Source organism: Mus musculus, chromosome 5 (genome assembly GCF_000001635.26).
Source record: "Mus musculus strain C57BL/6J chromosome 5, GRCm38.p6 C57BL/6J".
NCBI classification, from domain to species: Eukaryota; Metazoa; Chordata; class Mammalia; order Rodentia; family Muridae; genus Mus; species Mus musculus.
Window position 1 is genome coordinate 150,274,146 of NC_000071.6, and position 25,157 is coordinate 150,299,302.

At 44.1% G+C, this 25,157-nt stretch overlaps 1 protein-coding gene across 11 annotated transcripts in view; it reads left to right on the plus strand.

Moving 5' to 3' along the window:
- The window catches only part of Fry (FRY microtubule binding protein), a 379,136-nt gene that overhangs the window by 155,528 nt on the left and 198,451 nt on the right, over positions 1-25,157 (plus strand). Inside the window, exon 1 of one of the 11 annotated variants that reach the window (XM_006504931.2) lies at positions 20,799-21,539. The exons of the other annotated variants lie outside the window; for them this stretch is intronic. Within the exon in view, the coding sequence (XP_006504994.1) occupies positions 21,479-21,539 (61 nt within the window). The 5' untranslated portion in view covers positions 20,799-21,478. Of the gene's footprint in view, positions 1-20,798; positions 21,540-25,157 lie in introns of those variants that run through there. 11 annotated transcript variants of the gene reach the window in all.

The window sequence follows — 25,157 nt, forward strand, 5'->3', positions numbered from 1 at the left end:
GATGGCTCAGCAGCTAAGAGCACTAGCTGCTCTTCCAGAGGACCAGGGTTCAAGTCCCAGCACAGGGAATCAGACGCCTCCTTCTGGACTCTGATGGCACTGCATGCACATTGTATGTACAAACACATACACACACACACACACACACACACACACACACACACACACAGGCAAATACTCATATACATAAAATAAAACTAAATCTTTTAGAATTTTTTAAAATCATTTACTTATTTTATGTATGTGACTACACTGTAGCTGTCTTCAGACAGAAGAGGGCATCAGATCCCATTACAGATGGTTGTGAGCCACCATGTGGTGGCTGGGAATTGAACTCAGGACCTCTGGAAGAGCAGTCAGTCCTCTTAACCACTGAGTCATCTCTCCAGCCCTCTTTTTTAGAATTTAATACAATAATGTAAAAAGTATAATAATGTGCATCCTATGTTCTTATAAATATGTGATATTTATATCTGATATATTTGATACAATTATAAAAACTAGACATAAAATAAGCCATAATAATTAAATGAGTCAATATTTACGAAGTGTTTGGTAGTCTTTGTTATAATTGCTGAACAGTAGCTGTTATTATTAGTTACTAAATCAATACTAGTTTACAGGGATTAACACTAACCTCCCAGTAAATTCATGACCTGTTAGCAAGTAAATATAGTCTTTCTATTGAGGACATTTTGTTAGAGAGATGTTTCTAGAACCTCAGAAAGTAAGCCATACCTCTCTTTGAAATTCTAACTCAGTGCAGTTGTTGTTTAGGTGTGACTTTTTACTGGTTTGTTTGGGGCGTTGTTGTTGTCTCCATTGTTGTTATTGTTATTATTGTTGTCCTTGTTATTGTTGTTGTCCTTGTTATTGTCTCCATTGTTGTTGTCATTGTTGTTGTCCTTGTAGTCATTGTTATTGTCTCATTGTTGTCTCCATTGCTGTTGTTATTGGTTTTGCCATTGTTATTGTTGTTGCCATTGTTTTTGTTATTGTTGTTGCCATTGTTGTTGTCTCCATTGCTGTTGCTGTCATGTTGTTGTCATTGTTGTTGCTGTCATTGTCATTGTTACTCCATTGTTGTCATTGTTACTGTTGTTGTCATTGTTACTGTTGTTGTCACCATTATTACTGTCATTGTTATTGTTTTTGGTGCCGTTGTTGTTGTTGTTGTTGTTGTTGTGTCATTGTTGTTTTGAGATAGCCCCACACCGTGTAGCCCAAGGTGAACTCAAACTCCTGACTCCTCGCTCACATTCCCAAGTGCTACATTTATAGGTATGTGCTGCCAACCCCAGCTAAAGTCACCCATGTGGCTAGGACAGGTAATCTAGCCTGGCATCAGTATGGGCTGTGATTCCAGAGCTTGCACAATAGACCTGGAACATGAACATTTGGGACCCGGCCCGTGCCGTTCTCTCAAACATGAATTCAAATGTCACCTCCAGGTTCTTGCCTTCCCTAGCCCTTATACGTACCTTTTCTATGTACCTCCATTATAGCAACAGTGGTGTGGCTGGATTCTAATCATGTTTTGCCCAAGTTTTTCTGCACCAAAGCACAACCATCATTTCTCTGCTCCATAGCACATCTCAGCTTGGGCTGTTCTTAGTAGTCTGCTAAATGAGAATAATCCTGTGAATGAGCGTGAGAGGTTTATAGTAAAACTATAAAACTATAAAGCTAGCTAGCATTCTTGTCACCCCTGGATGACACCGTCACTTTATTCCTGTGGTTCTTTCTGCCTCATGCTCTAAGCAGAAACTCAACCTCTAAACTCAGGTGTGGAGTCTCCCCTCACCTGATTTCTCTGCATGGATTCAACAAGCTCAACTTTACCATTGTGTTCATGGAATCCTGGTTTTGCATGTCTATGAAACTCAATGGGAACTTGGAGCGAATCCTTTATGCGGCTCACGATCACCCAATGTGAAAGAGTTTCTGAGATCAGTCTTCCTGTTTGTTTTCCAATGAGTTGGCACCACCAAGAACTGTTCTCTGTAAAAATATTAACTTTTCCTACATGTCATTTATAATCCATGGATTTAATTTACTCCCAAACCTTTCAACCACTTTGGCCAAATTGGAAGAAAACCAGGCTTGGAGAGAGCTCTCACTGAACTAATCTAATTCTTTACTGACTGATCAAAGTCTCTCTCCCATGAGGAGGATGCTGTCTGCTCTCTTTCCTTGGAGAAACTGATTACCTTCCTAGGAAAGCCAAATAAATTCTGAACCCAGAGATTTTACCAGTGGGTAAGGTGCGTGTGTCCCAAGCATCCATGCAAGTCGGACATATCTGTGTGATCTTTCCTTTCCCATCATTCGGCACTTACACTTGTGGTCCACAATAAGCGAGCAGGTCCAGCTCCTGCCTTCTGTAGGCTTCACAATCAGGCGGCTTTGATAAATAAAAGAGGAGTTATGGGGAATTTGTAGAGAGAGGAAAAAAATCTGCTTAATGAAATATCCTCCTTGTGTTAGGCTTTTGCTGGGACCCAGAGACACTGGCCTGAAGAGTGTTCAGAGGAAGACGTGACTCATCATCTCAAGAGGGAGGGGATGGGCTGAGGAACATTTAACAAAAGCTGTGACAAGTGGGAGTGTGACCAGACATTGGAGTGGAGAAGCCGCCTGATCCAGGGAGTCCCTGAGAGAGTGATGCTCAGTCTGGTAACAAGGACAGACGTGATCCTGCCAAAGGGTCTTGCTTTATCCAGTCCACCCTGAAGTCATGTGCAGTCCATGTGGTTTTTAAACACAGATCAGCTTGGCCTCACTCCAACTCCATTTCTGAGTCTTGGCTAAGAATAGAGGGGGAGAATCGATGGCCAGGATGGCTCAGGAGAAGGATGACAGGGACTGAGGACAGGGTAATGGTGGGAGAGGAAGGAAGAGAGCACATTCAAGGTTCTTGTTTGAGGCAGCAGAATTCCCAGGGTTGTGTCTTCCCTGGGCCCAGCCTATATTTTATATTATCATGATTTTTTTAAAAATGTATGATTGTGGCCAGAACCCATGGGAAAAGCTCGCTTAGTATGGATCCACCCATGATCCCAGTGTGTAAAAGACTGGCTTGACATACTAGATGCAACGGTGAGTTCCAAGTTCACTGAGAGACCTTGGCTCACACATAAGGTGGAGGGAGAGGAAGACATTCAATGTCAACCTTAGGTCTCCATATACACTCACATGCACACAGATGCACACACATACACACACACACACAAGTAAACATGCATACACACCACACACATTAAAGAGTATAATTAAAAAGCCGAGTAGTTCAATCTTTAAAAAAAAAAAAAAAACAAGTCGGGCGTGGTGGCACACACCTTTAATCCCAGCACTTGGAAGGCAGAGGCAGGCGGATTTCTGAGTTTGAGGCCAGCCTGGTCTACAGAGTGAGTTCCAGGACAGCCAGGACTACACTACACAGAGAAACCCTGTCTCGAAAAACCAACCAACTAACCAACCAAACCCAAAACTATGACTAGCTGGATATGATGGCATATCCCTGTAATCTCAGTACACAGGAGGCAGAGGCAGGAGGATGACAGGGTTGAGGGTGACTTGAGTTACATAGAGACTCCGCCTCAAAAAAAAAAGACAGAAAGAATTTTCTGAAATGATACTTTAAACAAAAAATATATTCTTTAAATAAGATGTATTGAAGGCAAAAGGTGATAGTGGTGCTATTTCTTAGTAATAATAGGTTGAATTATTGAACTAAAACAACATGCACCTTGTATCAGCGGTGTCCAGTCCCAACTCTCACCTCCTGCATTATACCATACACCTAGTAGAAGCTACTTATGAGAGTTTACCGTAGAGAAGGAAGAGCCTACATCAGGGAAGACATGGTGACTGATGGGGGGTGGGGGGAGGCAGGGACATGGAGTGGGTCAGCCCATGGCCCCGAGAGCTTCCATTGGCAGCCACAGACATGCCACCAACCACACGGGAGAAAGCTCAGACCCAAAAGTGGTGTCACATTCAAGGCTTGCCCCTAGAGGCCTCCTTTTTCTAGCTAGGGCTCCTGGGTAAAAGGTTCTAAGGACCAAGTACTCAAACACATGTGCCTGGGGGCAGGGGGAACGGGAAGTATCTCATGTCTAAACTATGTGTGGCTATTTCCAGGATGTGTAGTGACAAAAGGTTTTGTTTCTTTGTCTTGTTATTCAGCAACATAAAATGTATATGACAGAGAACCTTGGACTGTTTAAATGTCAAGTAAGCATTTAATGATGCTGTTTAGCCTTCTGGTTTACCTTGAGAGAATTTGAGGACATCTATGTATCTTAGCCAAATAACTTTAGGACAGTCTCCCAGGAAAATTAAGTATAGTCACACACACACACATTCATGCACACACGCACGCCTGTATCCATGCATGCATGCGCAGCATCAGGAAGGACCCCTAAGACACCACTCTCAATATCAGCTGATTATATATATATATATGTATATATATATATATCATGAATTATTATATTCATGGGTGATGGAGTTTGGTCCTCCAGTTGGGCATATTCCACTGTGTATTCCCCTCAATGGGCAGCATTGTGCTTCCCAGAGCCAGGTGGACTTGCTGGAGTTATTCCTGGGGAAATGTCAGAAAGCCTGTTTGTCTTTTCATGCAGGTCACATGCCATCTTGCCGGGCCAGGTTTCTGGGGCCTCCTCTGTTCCTTTATTTGAGGAAGCTTTAGAAGCTGTAGCAACTTGGTCTGCCAGGCCTAACCTTGTCAATGTCAGATGGTCACAGAGTGCTCTGGTCATAGGTACCAAGTAATGGCCCTTGATCAGTTACCACAAGAGGAAGGAAGGCCTAGATGCAACTGATACCAAAAGTAAGCACTTGACTGGAGACTTTGTATCTGTGCTGTGATGAATAAATAAATAGTCTCAATCATCAGAGTGAACGTGGCAAACTGGAGAGGCTCACTTTTTAAGTAGGTGTTCATGACGGTAGCCTTTCAGGACACTGTGTCCACGTGATTAGACACTACAGCTTTCTATCTACTCTCAGAACACGACTTAATTAGGATCATTCAAGTAGACAGACTTGGAGCAATCCAGGTGAGGGCAGAAGAATGCAATGGGGGGTGGTGAGGTGGGCAATATTACAGCCCCCTCCTGTAAATCCGTATTTAACGATGCATACTCCCTTCTTGGGAGCCCCAAATTCTTTCATCCCAGGATATGGTCAGATGGGGAAAATTACTGTCAGCCTTTCATTTGGGAAGGGGCAGCTTCATTGTAGTGTGAGAGTTTTAAATGGTCTCTGAAGAGAAAGATGCTCTGCAGGGTAGAGGGAAAAGCCATGTCAAGCAAGACTGTGTAGCCGAGAGCAAAGGCAGCTGAGGGTGCAGGAGAGTGGCTGGCAAGAGCTGATGGAAGGGAATTAAAGGACTAGCTGCTGGAGGGAGAAGGGACCCAACAGGAAACCACATGGGTAGCTGCCAACTTGGTTTTGTCCCTGAATGTCAAGCCTGTTTCCCTCGTCGCTCACACTGCTCTGATACCAATAATTGATGCAGTGAGCGATTCTGCCATAGAGGTGGCCAACATACACGACCGCTTGCTTTGCTAATGAAAGTCTGTACAATTTTTCTAGCTCCTCTTCCTACTTAAATGTGAGTTTTAAAAAGGACAGTGACTAGGGGTATAGGTGAGTCACACACCATGTCCTTAGTACAAGGCCATGGCTCAGTCCCCAACCTCAAAAGAGTAACATTAAAGTCGACAGGGTTAATCAAATCAACTAGGAGAGGCGGCTCAGTGGTGAAGAGCAAGCACTTGCTGCTCTTGCAGAGGACCCGGGTTCAGTTCCTAGCATCCCCCTGTCAGGCAGCTCATAACCATCTAACCCCAGCTCCCAGGGAGCCAGTGCCTCTTGCTTCCAAGGGTACCTGTACTCACATGCATGCACATGTGATCTTCATGTACACACACACACACACACACACACACACACACACACGCCTATATCTAATCAAAATTATTTTTTTTAAAAAAAACCTCTAAGTAAACCAACAGGACCTCATTGATACACTGTGTATAGAAGCCACGATGGAGTGGCAGAATGTGCAGCTAGCATGCACAGAGAAGGCGAGATGGATATCTATGTCTTATATGCATCTTACATATATGTTTTATATGTAAGTGAAAAGGTACAAAAATATTTAAATCACGCACTTGTGGACTAATGACCATCTGTATTACTGACTCGTAAATACACGATGCAGCACCTTTTCCACAAAAGCCTCGTGGCTACACCCACAGAAATCCTTTCCTGCTTGTTAAAGCTTTTCAGTGATCTTACCCAACAGAAATTAAATATCTAAAATATTATCATGTCATATATAAAATCAGAATAGGAAGTATTTTGCATTTTTTTTCTTACGTGTAAGAATGTCAGACTTTCTGGACATGGTTGGCACACACTTTTAATCCCAGTATTTGGAAGGCAGAACCGGGCAGATCTCTCTGAGTTCGAGGCCTGCCTGGTTTACAAAGTGAGTTCTGGGACAGCCAGGGATACACAAGCAGAAACCCTGTCTCAAAGAAAAAAAAAAAATCCAAAAACAAAACAACAACTTAAAAAGAATTTCAGACTTATTTTACTCTTATCAGCACAGCCAAATTTAAGGGAATCTAAAACATTTATATTAAAGTTCATAGAATTTGCAGTTGAAACATGTATGCAAATTGTTCTGAGCTTTTTACATAACTGAACCAAATATGAATTTTAAATTAGGATTTACATTAATTATGACAGAGCTGTTCCTTCCTCTCACTAGCCACATTTCAAGTGTTGTGTGATGAGGAACCACAGGCAGGTGGATTTTTCAACTAGTTGTTTGAAGTAGTTTCTAGACTTTTAGAGATTAGAGTCATTTCCTAATGTAAGATACTGACCTTCATAGTCTAGATTTCATTTGGGGCTTGGTTTTTCCTGATCATGCTTACCAATGACTGATGCTCTAGCCATCATTCTGCCCACCAGACTCTTACAAAAAACTTCCCTTTTTCTCATTTAAAAAAAATTAAAACTATGTGTATGAGTGTTTGCCTGCATGGGGTCTGTGCACCATGTGCATGCAGTGCATGTGGGGGCCAGAAGAGGGCGCCATATCCCATAGAACTGGAGTTACAGATGGTTGTAAGCTGCCATGTGAGCGCTGGAAATTAAACCTGTGTTCTCTGCAAGAGCAGCTAGTGCTTTTAACTGCTAAGGCATCTGTCTAGACCCTACAAGATCTCCTTTGAGTAAAGCTTTCTACTTTAGCTGAAGGAGTATATTCTTACTTCTAAATGATGCTGAACAATTTCTGTTTTCCATATTCTACACGTGAAGAGTACTGGTCTTAGGCTGTTTTCAGAGTCCTGTGGCTAATTAGTGACAAAAATTACCTTTGACCATGGATTTATAAGACCATGCCAATGTGGGGTCCACAATTTGCTTATTGGGTACAATTGAATTCCTGATATTCTGCTTTGGTTAGTTGGAGCCTTACCAGAAGAACCCTTTTGCAAACTGGGTGTGGTTTTGGGTTTGTTTGTTTGAGTTCTAAAAAATACATCAGCAAACCCCAAATACAAGGTGGATTTCCCAGTGTGCTTTTTGTTGTTTTGATAAAGCACAACAAACCAAAAGTAATTGGGAAGGAGGGGGCTTATTTAGCTCATAGGTTACATACAGTCCATCACTGAGGGAAGAAACTGAAGCAGAGACCACAGAAAAATGTGGTCAGTGGCTTGCCACCTCTGCCTTGCTCAGCCTGCTTTTAAAACAAAAACCAAAACAAAACAAAGCAAAACAGCCCAGGACCTCTTGCCCAGGGATGACAGTGCCACAGTGAGCTGGGTCCTCCTTCAGCACTCTGAAATCATGAAAAACCCCATAGTCATGCCCAGGTGCCAGTGTTATGCAGGCGATTCCTCAGTTGAGACTCTCTCTTCCCAGGCGTGTCACGTTGACAAAAACTAACTGTGACAGTGGAGTTGGGGGAAAGGCAAGCAGACTGATCTATTCACATAGTCCTTCTTTGAGAGCAGGGCAGGGGAGATGCTTAAATGAGACATGTCTCCCATAGGCTCAGATATTTGAATTTTCAGTCCCCAGTTGGTGGCGCTGTTTGGGGAGGTTTTGGTTTGGCCTTGCTGGTAGACCTGGGGATGCCTTCTAGAGTAAAAAGCCCTGCCTACTTTCAGGTCACTCTGCCGCTTGTAAATCCATGAGCTCTCAGCTTCTTGTTCCTGTAAGGATGCTTGCCGCTTGTCTCTATGCCTTGCTGCTATGATGGGCGCCATTCCCCTCTGAACGGGAAGCCCCAGTGAACTTCCTTCCTCGAGTTGCCATGGTCACCTTTTCTTATCCCAGCAACAGAAAAGGAACCAATATTTCAGTGGGGCTGAGGATCACATTAGTTACTTGTGTTGTCTCTGTGAAAAAAATACCTGACAAACTGATGAAGGGTCAGGTTTAGCCTGCAGGCAGGGAAGGCAGGACTGCAGGAGCCCGCTGCAGGGGTTCCATTCCAGAAGCTGAGAGCTGATGTTGGTTCTCCTCCCCCTTTTAATTCATCCAGGATCGCAAGGAATAGTGCCACCTATATTAGGGTGCATCTTCTTATTTCAGTTAATACTATTTTAATATTAAGCGTTAAAATTAATGATTATTTGATTATTAAATTAAAATGAATAATTTGTTAGTTAAAACTTGGAGAGACTCCCTTACCACAGCATGCTCAGAGGTGGGTTTTTTTTAATGGTGATTCTCAATCCTGTTAAATGGACCATCATGATCAACTGCCACAGCGATAGTGAGTGAGGGATGCTCGCATAGCAATGAAAAGCTGTGTGCCTCTGTGTCTTTTCGCCCTCCTTAATGTATTTTGCAGTTTGACTTTGTTAGAGATAGGGTCTTTTACATGTAACCTAGGCTGGCCTAGTACTTATCATATATATACCCCAGGCTGGCCTTGATCTTGAGGCAATTTTCCTGCTTTGGCCAAATGCACGAATCCAAGCCACCATACCTGGTTCTTTTAGTAGGTCTTCATAGGCAAAATCACAAAGCTGAGGCTTGAAGCTGAAGAGCTGGCTCAGTGGGTAAGGGCATTGCTGCTATGCCAGAGGACCCGAGTCTGGGTCCAAGTATCCATGTCAGGTGGTGGCTCATAGCAGTCTGTAACTTCAGCTCTAAAGTCCCACATGCCTCTGGCCTCTGCAGGAGGTACACTCACATTCATTTATCTATATGCAAACAAGCACACACACATGCAGACACACATATACTTGCATGCACACACATCCAAGCACACATACACATGCAAGCACACACACACACAAAGCACACAAATACATGAAAGCCAACACAAACAAACATACACTCACACATAACACATACTCACAATGTAAACATTCACACACACTCAGACATACTCATGTTCACACGCTCCCTTATACATGTTCACACATGCAAACACACATACTCATTCATACACACTCATATTCACAATTACACATGCAAACACACACACTCATACACACTTGTACTCACACACATATACATACACATATACATACATACAAACACACACAGACTCACACTCACACACACTCATACACACATATACATAATGAAAAATAATAAAAACAGATTTAAAAGCCAGGTATAGTGGCACACTTATAAGAAGATGGGAAGTTCAGGCCAACCTGTGGCTGCATAGGGAATTCAAGACCAACCTGAATTGCATGAGACGATGTCTTGAAAAACAAAAAGACAAAATGTAACTTAACAGAAAAATTGATATCTGATATTGTTAGAGACAATATTGATTTCTTTTTTTACTCAGTCCATTTCTCTATGTAAACTTCTCACTTAGATTTGCTTCTAAATCAAACCAACAAAGAGACTGTTAAGCGGCAGGGTTCAATGGTGCGAGACGTGGCAAACGTTCCTAGCTATACTTTCATACACTGCGGTTCCAGTCACCAGTTTTTGAGTTTGTTTGTTTTTTTGTTTTTTGTTTTCCCTGTGACAGGGTTTCTCTGTAGCCCTGGCTGTCCTGGAACTCACTCTGTAGACCAGGCTGGCCTCGAACTCAGAAATCCACCTGCCTCTGCCTCCCAAGTGCTGGGATTAAAGGCGTGCGCCACCACATCCGGCTCCAGTCACCAGTTAACTGCTGTTTGGAAATATAAATATAGACACACAATTCCATAAGTTGCTGCGCAGAATAGTATGATGAAATTCCATCACATGACCCACCCTTTCTAGCAGGCACCTACTATATACACTACAACTGGGATCAAGTCCCCATTCAGACAACTTTTATTCTATATCATTATTCCTTGTTATTAACTTTATAGTGAGCCTAATAGATAAGTTAAATTTTAGCTTATGTATGAGTATGAAGAGTGTGGTACATATGAGATTCCATAGTTTCCTAGATTTCACCTACAGCCTCACTGAATACAACCCTTCATAGGAATGAGTGGTTCCCAACTTGATCCTTTTTCTATTGCTGTTAAGAGACACCAGGACTAAGTCAACTTATACAACAAGAGTTTATTGAGGGCCTTCCAGTTAATTGAGTTGTGACCTTCAAGAGAGGAGCCTGGCAGCAAGGAGGCCCATGGTACTGGAGCAGCAGCTGAGAGCGTAAGACAGCAACCGAGAGGCAGAAAGAGGCATAGAGGGGTGAGGGACAGTCTCTAGAGGGCTAACTGGTCCTGTCCTGAGCCCTCCTGCAAAGCTTACTCTCAGTGACATGCCATATCTAACAAGGCCTCACCTCCTGATCCTTCCCAAATACTTCCATCAACTGGGGACTAAACATTCAGATGCACAAGCCTGTGGGAGCCATTCTATTTCAAACCAACAGAGTTAACAAGATTCAGTGCTCACCAGGGTCTGCTTCTGCTCTTGGGGTATCTAGGCACCATTGTGTACCAGGGCAGACTGGAAGGAATACGCTTAGCCAGGCTGGTGGGTAACACAAGATCCTGGATGGTGTGAGCAGGGTCCTTTCCTGCCTGCCTACTTTCTAACTGTATTTGTTTTCTTTACAGTTAAGGCCCCCCTGTCTAGGGAATGGTGCTGCCCACAGTGGGCTGGGCCTTCCCACATCAATTAGTCAAGACAAACTTCCCACAGGCTACCTAGATCTAAATGATTTCTTACTAAGACTCTCTTCCCAGGTAACCCTAGATTGTGTCAAGTTGACAGTAAAGAAAAACCACTTCATCCAAATTTATACTTTAAAAAAAGGTTAAATATTATAGCCAAAATTTTAGATTTGCAAATCCTGGTTCAAATGGTGATTTGTCAGCTGTTGATTTGTTCTCCCCCTCACTGTGCTGACCTGGACCATGAACGGCCATCCAGGGCTGGTTGTCCATTGTCAGGTGTTTATGTATTTAGAGATTTTAAATAAAACCTTTATGTATTTACCCTTTACTACTAGCAGGATGTCCTTTGAACATGTTTTTTTGCTGCTGTTTGAGAGCTGTCCTTAGCTGTTAAGAGATACTGGGAAGTATCGTCTAAACTCAATAGTACTGCTGACTTTTGTTATTTGTGTGTGAATGCCTTCTGTCCAGTGGGCTTGATTAACTATTCTTTGGACTTGGTGTATCCAGTTTGCTGAGGGTTTAACAAATAAACTTGTTTGGCTTACCTGCCATGATACTTTACCTTAGTGTATGTTTTAATCTATGCATGTATAGTACATATATTTTTGTATAGCACCTGGATTTTGTGACAGTTTGAGGTATAAACTCTGCAAGACTTGTTGAAGGGAAGAACCAAACAGGGGATGTCTGAGCAAACCTCATGGGATTTTGTTGTTGTTCTTCTCTTTTGTGTGTGTGTGTGTGTGTGTGTGTGTGTGTGTGTGTGTGTGTGTTAGAACTTGGCAGGTAGACAGCTCTGTTCAAAGGGGAACTGTTTTACGCATTCCTTGGCAATGGGAGACAATCACCTAGTAACTCGATTAACCATGTTTAGTGACTATCTCCCATAGGCTACCTTTCAGACCTGGGTCCCCTTATAATCACTAACAGAACCTTTAAAAATGGTGCATCTGGGGCTGGAGGGAGAGATGGCTTAGCAGTTAAGAATCAGGGCAAGAGTCATGCTAAAATAGTGACCCTAAGACAGGAGCATGGGAAAGGTCACATCAGGAATCACACAAACACCATGGAACTCACAGAGATCTGTGAGCTAAAGAATGAAAACCACCAGAGAAAATGTCTGAGAGAAAAAACACGCTGTGGTATTTTGTAACAGGATTTTTTTTAGGGTAAAAACCAAAACGAAACAAAACAAACCTAGGCTCCAGCAATCCTAACAAGCCAGGTGTGGCCTCCCATCCTGACAGACAGATTAATCAGACAGATAATCATAAAAGGGAGAGAGAAATTTGTTCAATGTGGTGACATTTGGAAGGGATAAAGGATCCTAGTGACCCCTTTTAAAGATGCTTAATATTCATACATGTGTATAATGTATTTGGATCCAATAACGTCCCCATTCCCTCCTCTCCAATTCATTCCCTATCCCTCCCAACTGAGTCTATATTCTCTTCTCTCTTGTTCTCTCTCTCTTTCTCTCTCTCTCTCTGCACACACTCATGCACACACACACATACACATGTGCACACATACACACTCATACAGACAAATATGAACAAACACGCACACACACACATGCATATGGGACACACAAACTATGCACACACACTGAGTCCGCACATGCACATGTGCACATGTACACACACACACAGACACACCTGCACACACATGTGGACACACATACATGCACATGTGCACACACATGCACACATACACCAAGTCCATTCAGTGCTGCCCATATGTGCATGAGTATGGGACAGATGTGGCTCAGGGGCCACCTCTCTAAAGAAACCTTAGTTTTCCTCCCCAGCAGCCATCTGTGGCCAGTATCTCCTCAGGTGTGGGAGTCCATGCATCTCTCCCCCATCCTCCCACACCGGGGGTTTAGGTGCCTCCATCTCATGCAGGTCTTATGCATGAAATCTGAACAGCTCTGAGTTCCTGTGTCCAGCTGCACCACAGCCGTGTCTGGCAGATGCTCTACAGACATCTGCTTCTTCTGACTCTCACAGTCTTCCTGCTCCATCTTCTATGATGCTCTCCCGCCGAGCCCTGGGGCCATCTTTAGGGTGATGACTTCCATGGAGGAAGAATTGTGGCACAGGGCAAGGTCACGCCTAGTGAAGGAATGAAGGTGGAACTCGGTCCAGTACTGTTTCTGCTGGGGTCCTGTGAGTCCTCATTGCTTGAGGGTCAAGGTGGCTGTTAGCAGATGGGTGCTTCTTCTTTAGAGGGCATCTCAAGCTCATGGTCAGTTGTCCTCTTTGCCCTGTGAAGGTTTGCTATTCCTGGATTCCCAGATGACTCAGAGTCACCGTTTAACCCTTTAAGGACACTTAAGGAGTCAGTGCTTTCAGCAAAACAATTTCCAGGGGCCGGCAAGACGGCTCAGTACTTAAAAGCACTGGCTGCTCTTGCAGAGAGAACCTGGGTTCAATCCCAGGCACTCATGAGGAGGCTCACAACTGTTTGTAACTCTAGTTCCAGGAGATTTAACAGTCTCTTCTGGCCTCCAAGGGTGCTGCGTGCCTGTGGCGTACAGACGTACATGCCCCCAAGACACCCATATGCATAAAATACTTTAAATTTTTTTTAAAGGAGCTTCTGCTCCCATTTCCCTTTCCTTCTTGCTAACACAAATTCCCACCCGAGTCTCCTCACCAAGGTGAGGCTGGTGGACCTGGTCATTTCCCAGAGAAGGGTTGATCCTTGGAAGACCACAGGGAATTTTGAGTGAATGAGTGAGTGGGGGAGGTGCACCTGGTCGGAAGAACACTGCCTTCCTGGTGGCTAGGGTTCAGGGGCACACACCTTGTGACCACACATGCCAGTGTTTGCACGAGGCTCTCCTGGTTGACGGCTCTCGCTTGCCTTTGTTCTCCGAGTGTGTCTTTAGACCAAGGCTGGCAGTCTGTTGAAAGACTCTCTTCCCAGGCACAATGATACATTGTCTTGCCCAGGGTTGCTTGCCCTTGCTTCCGTTGAGGCAGGACTGAGGCAAGGCTGCAGGTGATGTTTGCTCACGTGACCAAATGGTCTTCCAAGGCCTTGTTAACGTGCCTCAGAGGTCTCTTGGTCCTGAAACCTCGACTGAATGAATGTATTCTCTACTAGGCTATGTCACGGAAGAATAATGGAGAGATACAATCTTCTTAACACTGGCATCTCCTAAGAACTGCCAGATTTTTTTTTTTTGGTTTTTCAAAACAGGGTTTTTCTGTGTAGCCCTGGCTGTCCCGGAACTCACTCTGTAGACCAGGTTGGCCTCGAACTCAGGAATCCACCTGCCTCTGCCTCCTAAATGCTGGGATTAAAGGCGTGAGCCACCACTACCAGGCCCTTATATCTATATCTTAATACGTGTATCTACTAAATTTTTAGAAAGACTGACATATACATCATTGGACAAATTAAATGTAATCATTTAATGGTTAAGATTGGTTCTAAAACTTTACCTTTAAAATATTTGGGTTTGTGTGTGTGTGTGTGTGTGTTTTAATGAATATAACCTACTGAGTCCCTTTAGTGTTGCTTATAACCACATATACATAACTATATGACCACTTGGGAATGGATAACCATTCAGAGGTCTTATTCCAGGCAGAGACTGATTCGCCCTCTTCTAGAAGCCATCGATTGCCTGTAGCTCTTCATCTAGGAATAAGGCCTTAGGAGATCCGCCTCATTCTCAAATGCTGGCCTGTTAACTGGCCTTGGTGTATAGAGCTGCCATAAGCAGCCATATTGTTGAGATTTCATGGCTGTGGCTCCCTGTGATGTCTAGAAGACTCTATCTCGAATCAGACATCCTGCTTTTTGGGTTCTTGTACTCTTTCACCCTATCTTCCAAATGTTCCCCGAGGCTTAGGTTTAGGGATTGGACTGTAGATGCATCACAGGGAGTGGGGAGCCCCCTGATTAGCTGTTTCCTGCATTTCCATGAATAGTGACTTTCTGTAATGGTCTCTGTCTGCTGCAAAAAGAAGCTGTTGAGGAGGGAGAGAGTCATTTACAATGCAGCGTGGGTTATACTGCGAAGCCTTACTTTGGAGACGGGTTGGGTTTCTAAGGCCAGTGAGGAATGCGTCCACGACAGATCCATTGATTGCCTTTCTTGTCACTTGAAGGATTTGGATTGTGTGGGTGACGGCACCAACAACTGACCAGCGGTCTGTCACCTTTTCTCAGTAGAAATCGGGGTAGAAGAGAAGCTTAGGTGTTAGTCTGAGGCAGTTTTTTAAGTTATTGGTGTGGGGACACACATGCGCATGCTGTGGCCTGTGTGTGGAAGTCATAGGCCAATTTTACAGAGCCTCTTCTCTCTGTCGCCTTTACCTTTACACCACGACCAAGCTCAGGAGCTCAGGCTTGTACTGCAACACCTCTACCCACTGAGCTGCCTTGCCAGACGCTTGGCAGCTTGTGCCCTCCCCACAAACCCCGCTTTTGATAACCAGATGGTAGCCATGCACAGAAGCAGTGGCAGGTGGCGCCCTCTATTGGCATAGATCTCACAAACATTCCACCCCCACATCTAGCTCTCTCAGCACCCTATGCTCACAACCTTTTGTGTAGACCAGGGAGATCGGGATCCCTCGACCTTTGACCTTTGGTAGCAGTTGGCAATGGAGCACTAGGGCCTAGGATGCTGTGACCTGTGGTCCTTACTGACATTGTCCATGCAGCTGCCACAGCTGAGCAGCCACCACTGCGTCTCCTCTGCCACTGCTGTCCCGGCCCTGCCTCCTCTGCTTTTACTAGCTTGGCCTACTGTGCGCAAAATAGCATTGGGAAACCTGGTGTGGTGGCTCATACCTGCTCTTCTGACACTGAAGAGGCTAGCCCGGCCTGCTAAGTGGACTCAAGACAAGCTTGAAGTGCAGAGGAGACCCTGGTTCAGAAAGAAAGAGAGAGAGAGAGAGCTAGAGAGAGGGAGAGAGAGAGAGAGAGAAGAAAAAAAGAAAGAAAGAAAGAAAGAAAGAAAGAAAGGAGGGAGGGAGGGAGGGAGGGAGGGAGGGAGGGAGGGAGGGAGGGAGAAGGAAAGGAAAGATAAAGAGGGAGAGGAGAGAGAGGTGGGGGAGGGAAGAGAGAGAGAGAGAAGTAAAACCACTTGGGGAAAGACCCTTTTTGTTTCTTTTTTTTTTTTTTTTTTTTTTTTTTTTCAGACAGGGTTCATTATATAATGGTTGGCCTGGAACTTACTATGTAGCCCAGGCTAGCCTCATACCTAGGAGTTTCCTGAGTGCTGGGATTATAAGCCTTTTTTATTGGGCCTGATTTTGCAATACCAGGAAAGTCAGCCCAAAAGAGTGTTCGCCTAGCCTTCTCAGGAGGTGACCAGAACAGCTGGTTGATGTAGACTGGAGGGGAGGGACTCATACCCTTCATGGGTAGACCGTCACCGCACTGTCCCATTTGTAGGAGTTACTGTAGTCTGTCAAGGCAAGGAGGCAAAGTGTGGTGTTCCCTGTTGCCCCTCCCCCTATAGTCCCCCCCTTAAAGGGGTGGGGGCTGGGCAGAAAAGCCTGTAGGGTCATCTAGAGTTCAGTGAGGCTTCTCCTTAGCAGAAAGGCTGGTGAGTATGTTACAAATTATTTGACCAATCTTGGCCTGGGCTGGGTCTTTGAGAATGGGTTTGTACCAAAGCCTTCACATAACATGGCTTCCTCGGGGCTGTAAAGCAGCAGGTGCCAGCATGAGGGCAGCCTGGCTGGCTGGCTGAGTGACAGGCCTCTACTTAAGACAGCCCAGGGCACCAGGAAAGGGTGAACAGCTGTCAATTAGGAAGTCAATGTTCTGCATATTTACCAGTTAATAAATACCAGGAGTGCTAACAATAAGCAATAAAAACTGTATTATCCTATCATTGGTATCAACCATGTTTGACCTCACATCTACTGGTGCCTAACTCCTACCCAGTGCCTCAGGGAGAAGGGGACCAACCCACAGGCCCCCAATTGTTCAGTGGTTCTTAAATATGATTTCTTCCAGCAGTACTTAGGCTGGTGTCTAACTACTTTTGTTGCTTCTCATAACATAATAGGGCAGGGAAACTATAGCAAGCAGGGGAGTGGAAGTAATTACCTGAGAATCAGTATAAGCTTAGTTGGGCTCCGGGCTTCTAAACATCTCTGTTGGCCACACCCCTTCCTGTAAGTGTGCGAACTTCCTGTCCTGGGGGGGCGTGGCCTTTGACTTTAAACTGAATAGCATTTGCCCGTGTTGCTACCTGGCTTTTGTTTTATTTGTGTTTAGAGATGGGGATCTTACCTGCCTGGCTGGCCGGGAACTCACTTTCCTCTGCCTCAATTACCAGCGTGTGTTGCCACTGGAAAGGAAAAATTTTATGAAATTAGATTAAGGATTAAAGAAAAAAAAAAACCTTTAAAGCCATTCATCCCAATATGTGAGGGCAACTGTGGAATGAGTGTTGGGAATGGAACTGGGGTTCACTGGGAGAGCTGCAGGGACCGTTAGCCACTGAGCCATTTCTCTAGGCCTTAAAAATGGGTTCGTTTTCATTTTATGTATATGGTGGTTTGCCCATGTGTACATTACAGATATGCAGTGCTCTCGGGGAGCAGAGGAGGGGGATGGATTCCTTTGAGCTGGAGTTACAAATGGTTGTGAGCAACCATGTGGGTGCTGGGATTCAAAAGCAGGTCTTTTGCAAGAACAACCAGGGCTCTTAACTGCTGAGCCATCTCTCCAACCCCAGTTTCTTCTACTCCTGACGTATATCCTTAGCAAATGTCAAATCATTTCAATGTATAATAATGATTTAAAATGGAGTTCTTTCTACATTGCTTCACTGTTTCCCCCATGCATCCGTAGTAGAGAAAACCATCTACACCCAAACAATTTGAGACATTAGACATATTTTTTATTAAAAAATTTTTTAATGCATTGTTATTTCCAGGGTTTTTGAACTGGCAAAGTCTGCCTTTCTTATGATTAAAATGTACTTAAGTTGCTATTCTTCATGGGCTATAAATCTGCTTTTTTTTTTTTTTTTGCTGTCTTCTGATTTTATTATCACTGCTGGCCATCTGCTGACAGTCGGACAGCTGTCTCCTCACCCTGTCAGCGACCTTCTCCCTCCACCCCTCCCCTGTAATTTGTTGTTTAGTTCAGCATACACTGCAGCTGGAGGACGGGCTTCTTAATACTGTCTGTAGAGGAGAAAATGGCCATATGGAGCAGTGGATGTGGCTCAGGTAGTAGACTGCTTGTCTGGGTTGCATGAAGCCCTTGGTTCAATCCCCAGCAGTAGTCAGACTAGGGTAGTCACACCTATGATCTCAGTGCTTAGACACGCAGGCAGGAACATCCGAGACCCAAGATCCACCCTCAGCTACATAGTGAGGTGAAGGCTGATGGGTGGGAGGGTGGGTGGGGTGCTGGAGGAGAAAGGAAGTAAGGAAAGGAGAGAGGGAGGGAGGGAGGGAGGGAGAGAGGGAGAGAGAGGGGGGGGAAAGGTTAGGTAAATTGGAATAGGTCAGTACAGAGGACATCATCAAAGAAGTTGTTCTTGCTGGACATGATAGCACATACCTGTGATACCATCCCTCTTGAAACTGAGGCAGGAAGATTGAGAGCTCAGGGGTAGTCTGGGTTGTATAATGAGACTTCTCTCAAAAAAGTATGCGGAGTCACTCTCCGGATGTCAGCCGGCTGGGTTTCATTTTGGGGACATTTCTGCCTTTAAAAAAATTAAAACTTCTAAGAGACAGATTCTTAAGTAGGACCTCTGAGATGGCTGTTGTTTAGAGCAGGACTCTGAGATGGCTGTTGTTTAGCAGTTGTAATTCATATGAAGAAAGCAAGGTGATAGAATAAAAAAATCAACGAATATAGTGACACTCGAGCTAATCCGAATCATGACCATAGGCAGTGGTTTTTAGTCTTTCCCATCAGCTCCCTCTGGAGTGGCAGTTGCCTGTCTTTTAAGGTAACAGCAAAGACTTCCATTTACTATATGGGAAGCATATAGGTCCGAATCAAGTTCAATTCCACCGTGAAAGGTAGCTCCTTCCTATTGGCTGAGGGGATTCCACCCTGTCAGTAAAGGGCTTGGTGGGTGAGCGTGAGCACCTGAGTTCAGATTTCCAGCACTCAATGAAAACGCTGGACATGGAGACAAGAGTTTCTGTGCTGGTGAGGTGAGAGAGTGAGGGGTGGGGGACAGGCACGTCCCAGGAGCTCAGTAGCCATCCAGACTAGCTAATCAGTGAACTCCGGGTTCAGTGTGATATCTTATCTCAAAAAGGAAAGAAGACAGCTCTTGTAGACTCTGGTCTCTACACTCAAGCTTGTACATGCACACACATGCGTGTGTGCAATTGCACATGCACACACTCACATACACACACACACACACACATACACGGGGGGCGGTTAGCCTGTTTTTCTATTCTCTTTGGTTTATTTTGTTGGGTAATTGGCATCTGTACAAGGAGTGAAAGATAAGCCAAGAGTTGTGTACCACCCTGTAAAACCCAGCACTTAGGAGACAGAAGCAGGGGATCAGGGTTTTGAGATCAGCCAACATAACGTGAGATAGTCTCAAAAAACAAAAATCTAGGCTTGTCTGTGCATGGCTATAACCTTGAGTGTTTGGAAAGCGAAGGCAGGAAGATCAGGAGTTCAATCCTAACCTCAGCTACATACTTAGTCTCAAAACAAACAAACAAACAAGCGCTGGCCCTTGAAAAGGAAATTCAGGCGAATCTTCAATTCAAAGCCATCTGAGGCTGTGCAATGAGCCCAAGGCCAACTAGGCATCTGTGGCTACAGGAGCCACCGTAACAAGCAAACAAATAAACAAGTCATCTTTCCTCTATGTCCACTGTTTCAAGCAGCATTCTGTGAATTGAATTACAGATCTTACCACTTGTAAGGCTATTAACACAAGAACCTCGAGGCTTACAAACAACACTTAAAAAAACAAAAAACAAAATGTATTTTCAAGTTAGGAACTGAAAGAACAACCCCAAACTTCAGTCTGGCAAACGTGGACACCTCCACAGACACAGTGTTGTCTTCGAATTATTTTGGATTCTTTAATCAGGTGTCACCGATGCCACACTGCCGTCACAGTCAGCTCTGTAAAAATAAACTCTGAGTCCCAAGTATGCAGGCTACAGGGGGACAGGGGGGCATCTCTGCTGGCATTGGCCTCTCGGAGATCGCTCTAAGTGTCCGTTTTGGTAATGGGACATTCTTCCCCTCCCCGGGGAATGTGTCCGCTTCCTCCGGCCCCTCTCCTTCCATGCTGCTTTGTAATTCCAGCCTCCATTACTGAAGAAAAACATTCAATTAGTCCCAGTCAAGAATAGAAAGTGACTTGGGATTCCGGCTCTTCACAGCTGTGTCTGTGTTGGGGAAGATTTTCATTGACCTCATTGAATTCTTCTGAGAATAATGCTATTGAAAGATCAACTTGTACAGCCTGGGGTGTTGTGGTTTGTGCCTTTAATCCCAGTATTCAAGAGGCTCAGGCAGACAGGCTCTGTGGGTTCGAGGCCAGCCTAGTCTACATATTGAGTTCCACGACAGCCTGTGAGACGTAGGGAAACCTTGTCTCAAAAACAATTACTTCCTTTACGCCTTGGTTCATTAGCCTGTTGCTGGTTTCTTTTGAGGCACACACTTAATATTAGTAAATACTAGCTTCTTTATTATTATTATTATCATCATCATATTTGAAACCAATCACCTTTGAAGTTTACAAGTTGCATCAACAGGTGTCTGTTTTCCCTCTAGGGCATGTGGTTTCTCGCTGACTCTTGGCTCCTGCAGGAATTCTCCACTTTGAGTTTTGTCTGGACGAATGCAAGCTGTTTAAAGCTGTTTGTACTTGTAGCCCAGAGGCCCTGGTTCCCAGAGCAACTGCTTCTCATCCACACTGTCTTATCTCTGCCCTGAGGAGCTTTCTCCAGCACAGGGAGACACAAGCCGTGCCAGTAGGCTCTGCGTGGCGGCACGTGTATCTGGTTTGCGTGGACTGTGGGTCAGGCTCATGTTCCTGGAGTGCCCGGAGCGGCTTCGCTAATCTGTCAGTATAGTATGTTCTCCTGGATAAATATAGACAGACGGGGCACTCTGAGTTATAGCTCACTGTGCAGCTGGTATGAACAGCCCGTCCTGGAGGGAAGGCCTGTTTTAGTTTTATTCTACTGTAGGTTTTCCCTCATCTGACGAAAAATACACGTTGGACCTTATGAAAGCTGTGAGCAGTGGGACCATGGGACCCATCATTAGGCTTTTTGGCTGTGAAACGTAGTCCGGGTTGCTCGTCTGGGCCGTTTGGATTTCATTTCAGGCCCATGGAGATTACAACGGCTTGTTGGAGAAGATCCTGTGTGATCAGCCTCATCAAAGGTTTGGGTAGGTTTGAAGGGCTGTTCTGTGGGGTGGTGGAGAGCTTTCACACTGAGAGCAGGAGACTTCCCCTCTTCGTCTCGCGGGGGGTGTGGGGAGCAGGGGTGGGGGAGGGGAGCCTCTTCCTCCAGGCACAGGGACTGACTTAGAACATGGCTGTTCAGACAGGAACCAAGGCCTCTCAGGCCTTCTGTTTGGGTCTGTAACATCTTAGGAGTAAGAGTTCTACCTTCATATGGCTCCATGGACAAGCAGCTGGGATGTGATAGGGATTTTTCTGTACACACAAACGACACTAAAGAGTTTTGCATGTCTGTGCTGGAAAATGGCTGACCCCAAGGGAACACATTGGAAGTATTTGGAAAATCGTTGATGCTACAGAATTTGATATTTCAGTATAAGCTTGATATATTCTAAATACTTGTGTAAATCCCTGCGGTTTGTTCTAAATGTGGAAAGCACCCTAAATTTATCCTGTTTCCTGTGCTTTCTGACTTAGCCTTCTCTAGCATTTAAAACATAAAATACTTTTCTTTTTTGTTAATGAATTTAAAGTCATGGTTTGTGTTGGTCAACATTAAATAGGTCCAGACTGCCTGCCAACCATCCCTTTGTTGGATATGTTCTCTCTAGACTGGATTTTAAAAAGTTTATCTTTTTTTATACATATCTATGAGTGTTACTCTACGAATATATATGTGCACCACACCATGTGCTTGGTACTTGGGGAGATCAGAAGACGGCATCAGATCCCCTGGAACTGGAGTTACAGAGGGTTGTGAGCCACCATGTGGGTGCTGGGAACTGAACCTGGGTCCTCTGAAAAAGCAGCCAGCACTCTTAACCACCGAGCCATCTCTCCAACACTAAGAGCCTTTTAAAAAAATACATTTATTGCTTTATTTGTCTCTGTGTGTGTGTGTGTGTGTGTGTGAGAGAGAGAGAGAGAGAGAACACGCGCATACATGTGTATTCATTATGTAGATGCCAGAGGACAGTATGTGGGGATAATTCTTTTCTTCTATGATGTGGATCCCAGGAGTTGAACTTAGATCATCGGACTTGATGTCAGGCACTTTTATAAGATAAACCATCTCCTAGTCTCCCTGGACTGAAAAATTAAATATCACATAATCGTTCCAAAAGATTAATGAGATGAAACTCCCATGACAAAGTTAACTCCATGCATCCTGGATGGTGCCTGTTTAACTCTCTCATGGTGGTAGGAAAAGCTTAATTTGTAAGTGGGACACATTTAGAGTACATCGCTCTAACAGAGGAGAAATGGATTATTAAAAGTGACTTATGAAAGATCCGGAGACTGAATGTAGTTATTCCGTAATGCCGTCTCTACTGATACTTTTAGATACCTGGATGTGGTGATAACGTGTCTATTTCTAGGAATAAAGTCTCCTCTAGGCATTACTTGGCCTCTTCATTTTTGAGGTCTCTGGAGTATGAACTAGGGAAGTTTCTCCTTCGAAAATTTTGTCAATATATGATAGGTACATAAGTTAAGGGATAAACTTTAAAATTTGGGGTATTTTAATTAAACATTAAAAACAAAAACAAAACTCTAAAACCCTACATCTTAACAAGGCTCGGGTGAAACGCTTGAGATTTCTATGGTGTGACTTCCTGGTCATATTGCAGGCTTTCCTAACAGGGCAGTCCTTTTCTTCATGGTCTCCCTGGCTTCTGCCTTCTTTGCTCATCACTCCTTGTCTTGCCATGCCTGTCTGTCTGTCTTTCCTTCTGTTTGTTTGTCTTCCTTCCTTCTATTCTTTCTTTCTTTCTTTCTTTCTTTCTTTCTTTCTTTCTTTCTGTTGTTGTTATTGTTATTGTTGTTGTTGGTGGTGGTGGTGGTTTTGGTTGTAGTCCTGGTTTGTTGAGATAAAGGTTTCACACTGTAGCCTATGCTAGCCCGGAACTCACTCTGTAGCCCAAACTGAATTCAAACTTGTTGCAATCCTCCTGCCTCAGTGTCCCCAGCTCAAAGATGGCAATCATGAGGTACCATGCCCAACATTTTGGTTTTTTCTGGTGGAAGCAGAATCTCACTATGTAACTCATCTTGGCCTTAAACTCTCCAACCTCCTGCCTCAGCTTTTGGATTGCTGGACTTAATGTATGTGTCACCATGCCAAGCTCAGTTGTCTTTCTTGTCATAATACATAAAATCTACTTTTAGAAGGGCTCAGTATCAACAAATCCACTTAGGTGCCTTGATAGATTTAGGTCCATCTTAGATTATAAACATCTATTAGGCTATATTAAGTGAATCTGACAGTAATTGACACATTTAAAAAGTAATATATAATTAATAGAGCCTAAAATGACTTACTTTTATTTATATAGATATATGAATGTCTTGCCTGCATGTATAAGTGTATACCGCATGTGTGCAGTACCCAGAGAGAAAAAAATATATGAACAAAATATTTCTTAAATATTTCAGTGTTGATAAAAATGAAGCACTAACCAACCTATAATGATGGGTAATGGATCCCCTGGAACTGGAGTTACAGGTGTCATAAGCCATCATATGGATGCTGAGAAACAAACCCAGGTCCTCTGTAAGAGCAGCCAGAGCTCCTAATTAACCACTGAGCCATCTCCCCAGCCCAATTTGTTGAGCTTCTATTTTATCCAGTGCAGTGGAAACACATCATATGCTATAGACATTTGGAATGTAGATTTTGTGATCCTGTGTATTATACAATGTTCGTGTAGCATAGTTTTCTCCAACACATATTGCACACCTAGGTGTGTTTATATAACATATACTATAATGCATATTGTAATGTGTGATGTACCTGTACACAGTTATATACTTACAGAGTACATATTCTATTCATATAGCCACTGCTGTCCCTTTGATTTACAGCCTTTGTTTGCCAAAACGTGGCAGCTGCTGACATATTCAGAGTAGATCCACAGACAGCATGTGCACAGTCTTGGTGTGTTTATATAATGGACCAGCGATGATTCGTCTCTTGCCCTTGAAGCTTGATGACTTACATGCCCAATAGATACCTCCAAAAGCGACTTGGTCATTCTGGCAGCCCTCAGATAACTGTCTGTGAACGGCTCTGGTCACTCAGCATCTGCAGCCTTTTAGACTAGTACCTGCAGCATAAACACATTCTACACAGACCTAGAACACACACGCGCCTGCCTATAGACACAGCCAAAACCAGCAGCAAGCAGAACACCATCTGTCACTCTTAAACTTTCCGTTCTGTTTCATCAAAGTTAAGATGAGCTATAGGTGCCTCTGTGGCCCTGTTCCTAGTTAATGGGCCACAGACTGCACCTTGACAAACATGGCTTCAAGAATTCCGTAAGTCAGGCATTCCCAATGCACCACAAATTTCACTCTCAGCTGCAATTACAAGCTGTACATTATGTGCATGCGTTATTTTACTCCGGGGTACCCTGATGTTTGATGTGTAAAGAGTATTGTGCGGCTGCAGAAATAGCTCTCCTCGTAGTCCTGAGGGGAGCCTTGCAAGGTTGAATGTAGGCTGTCCAGCTGGAGTAATTCATGACCTTGTACCTATTAATGTTTCCCTGGCACTTAATGCACCAAATCTCCATGGGATGCTGAGCATTAAAGCCTCA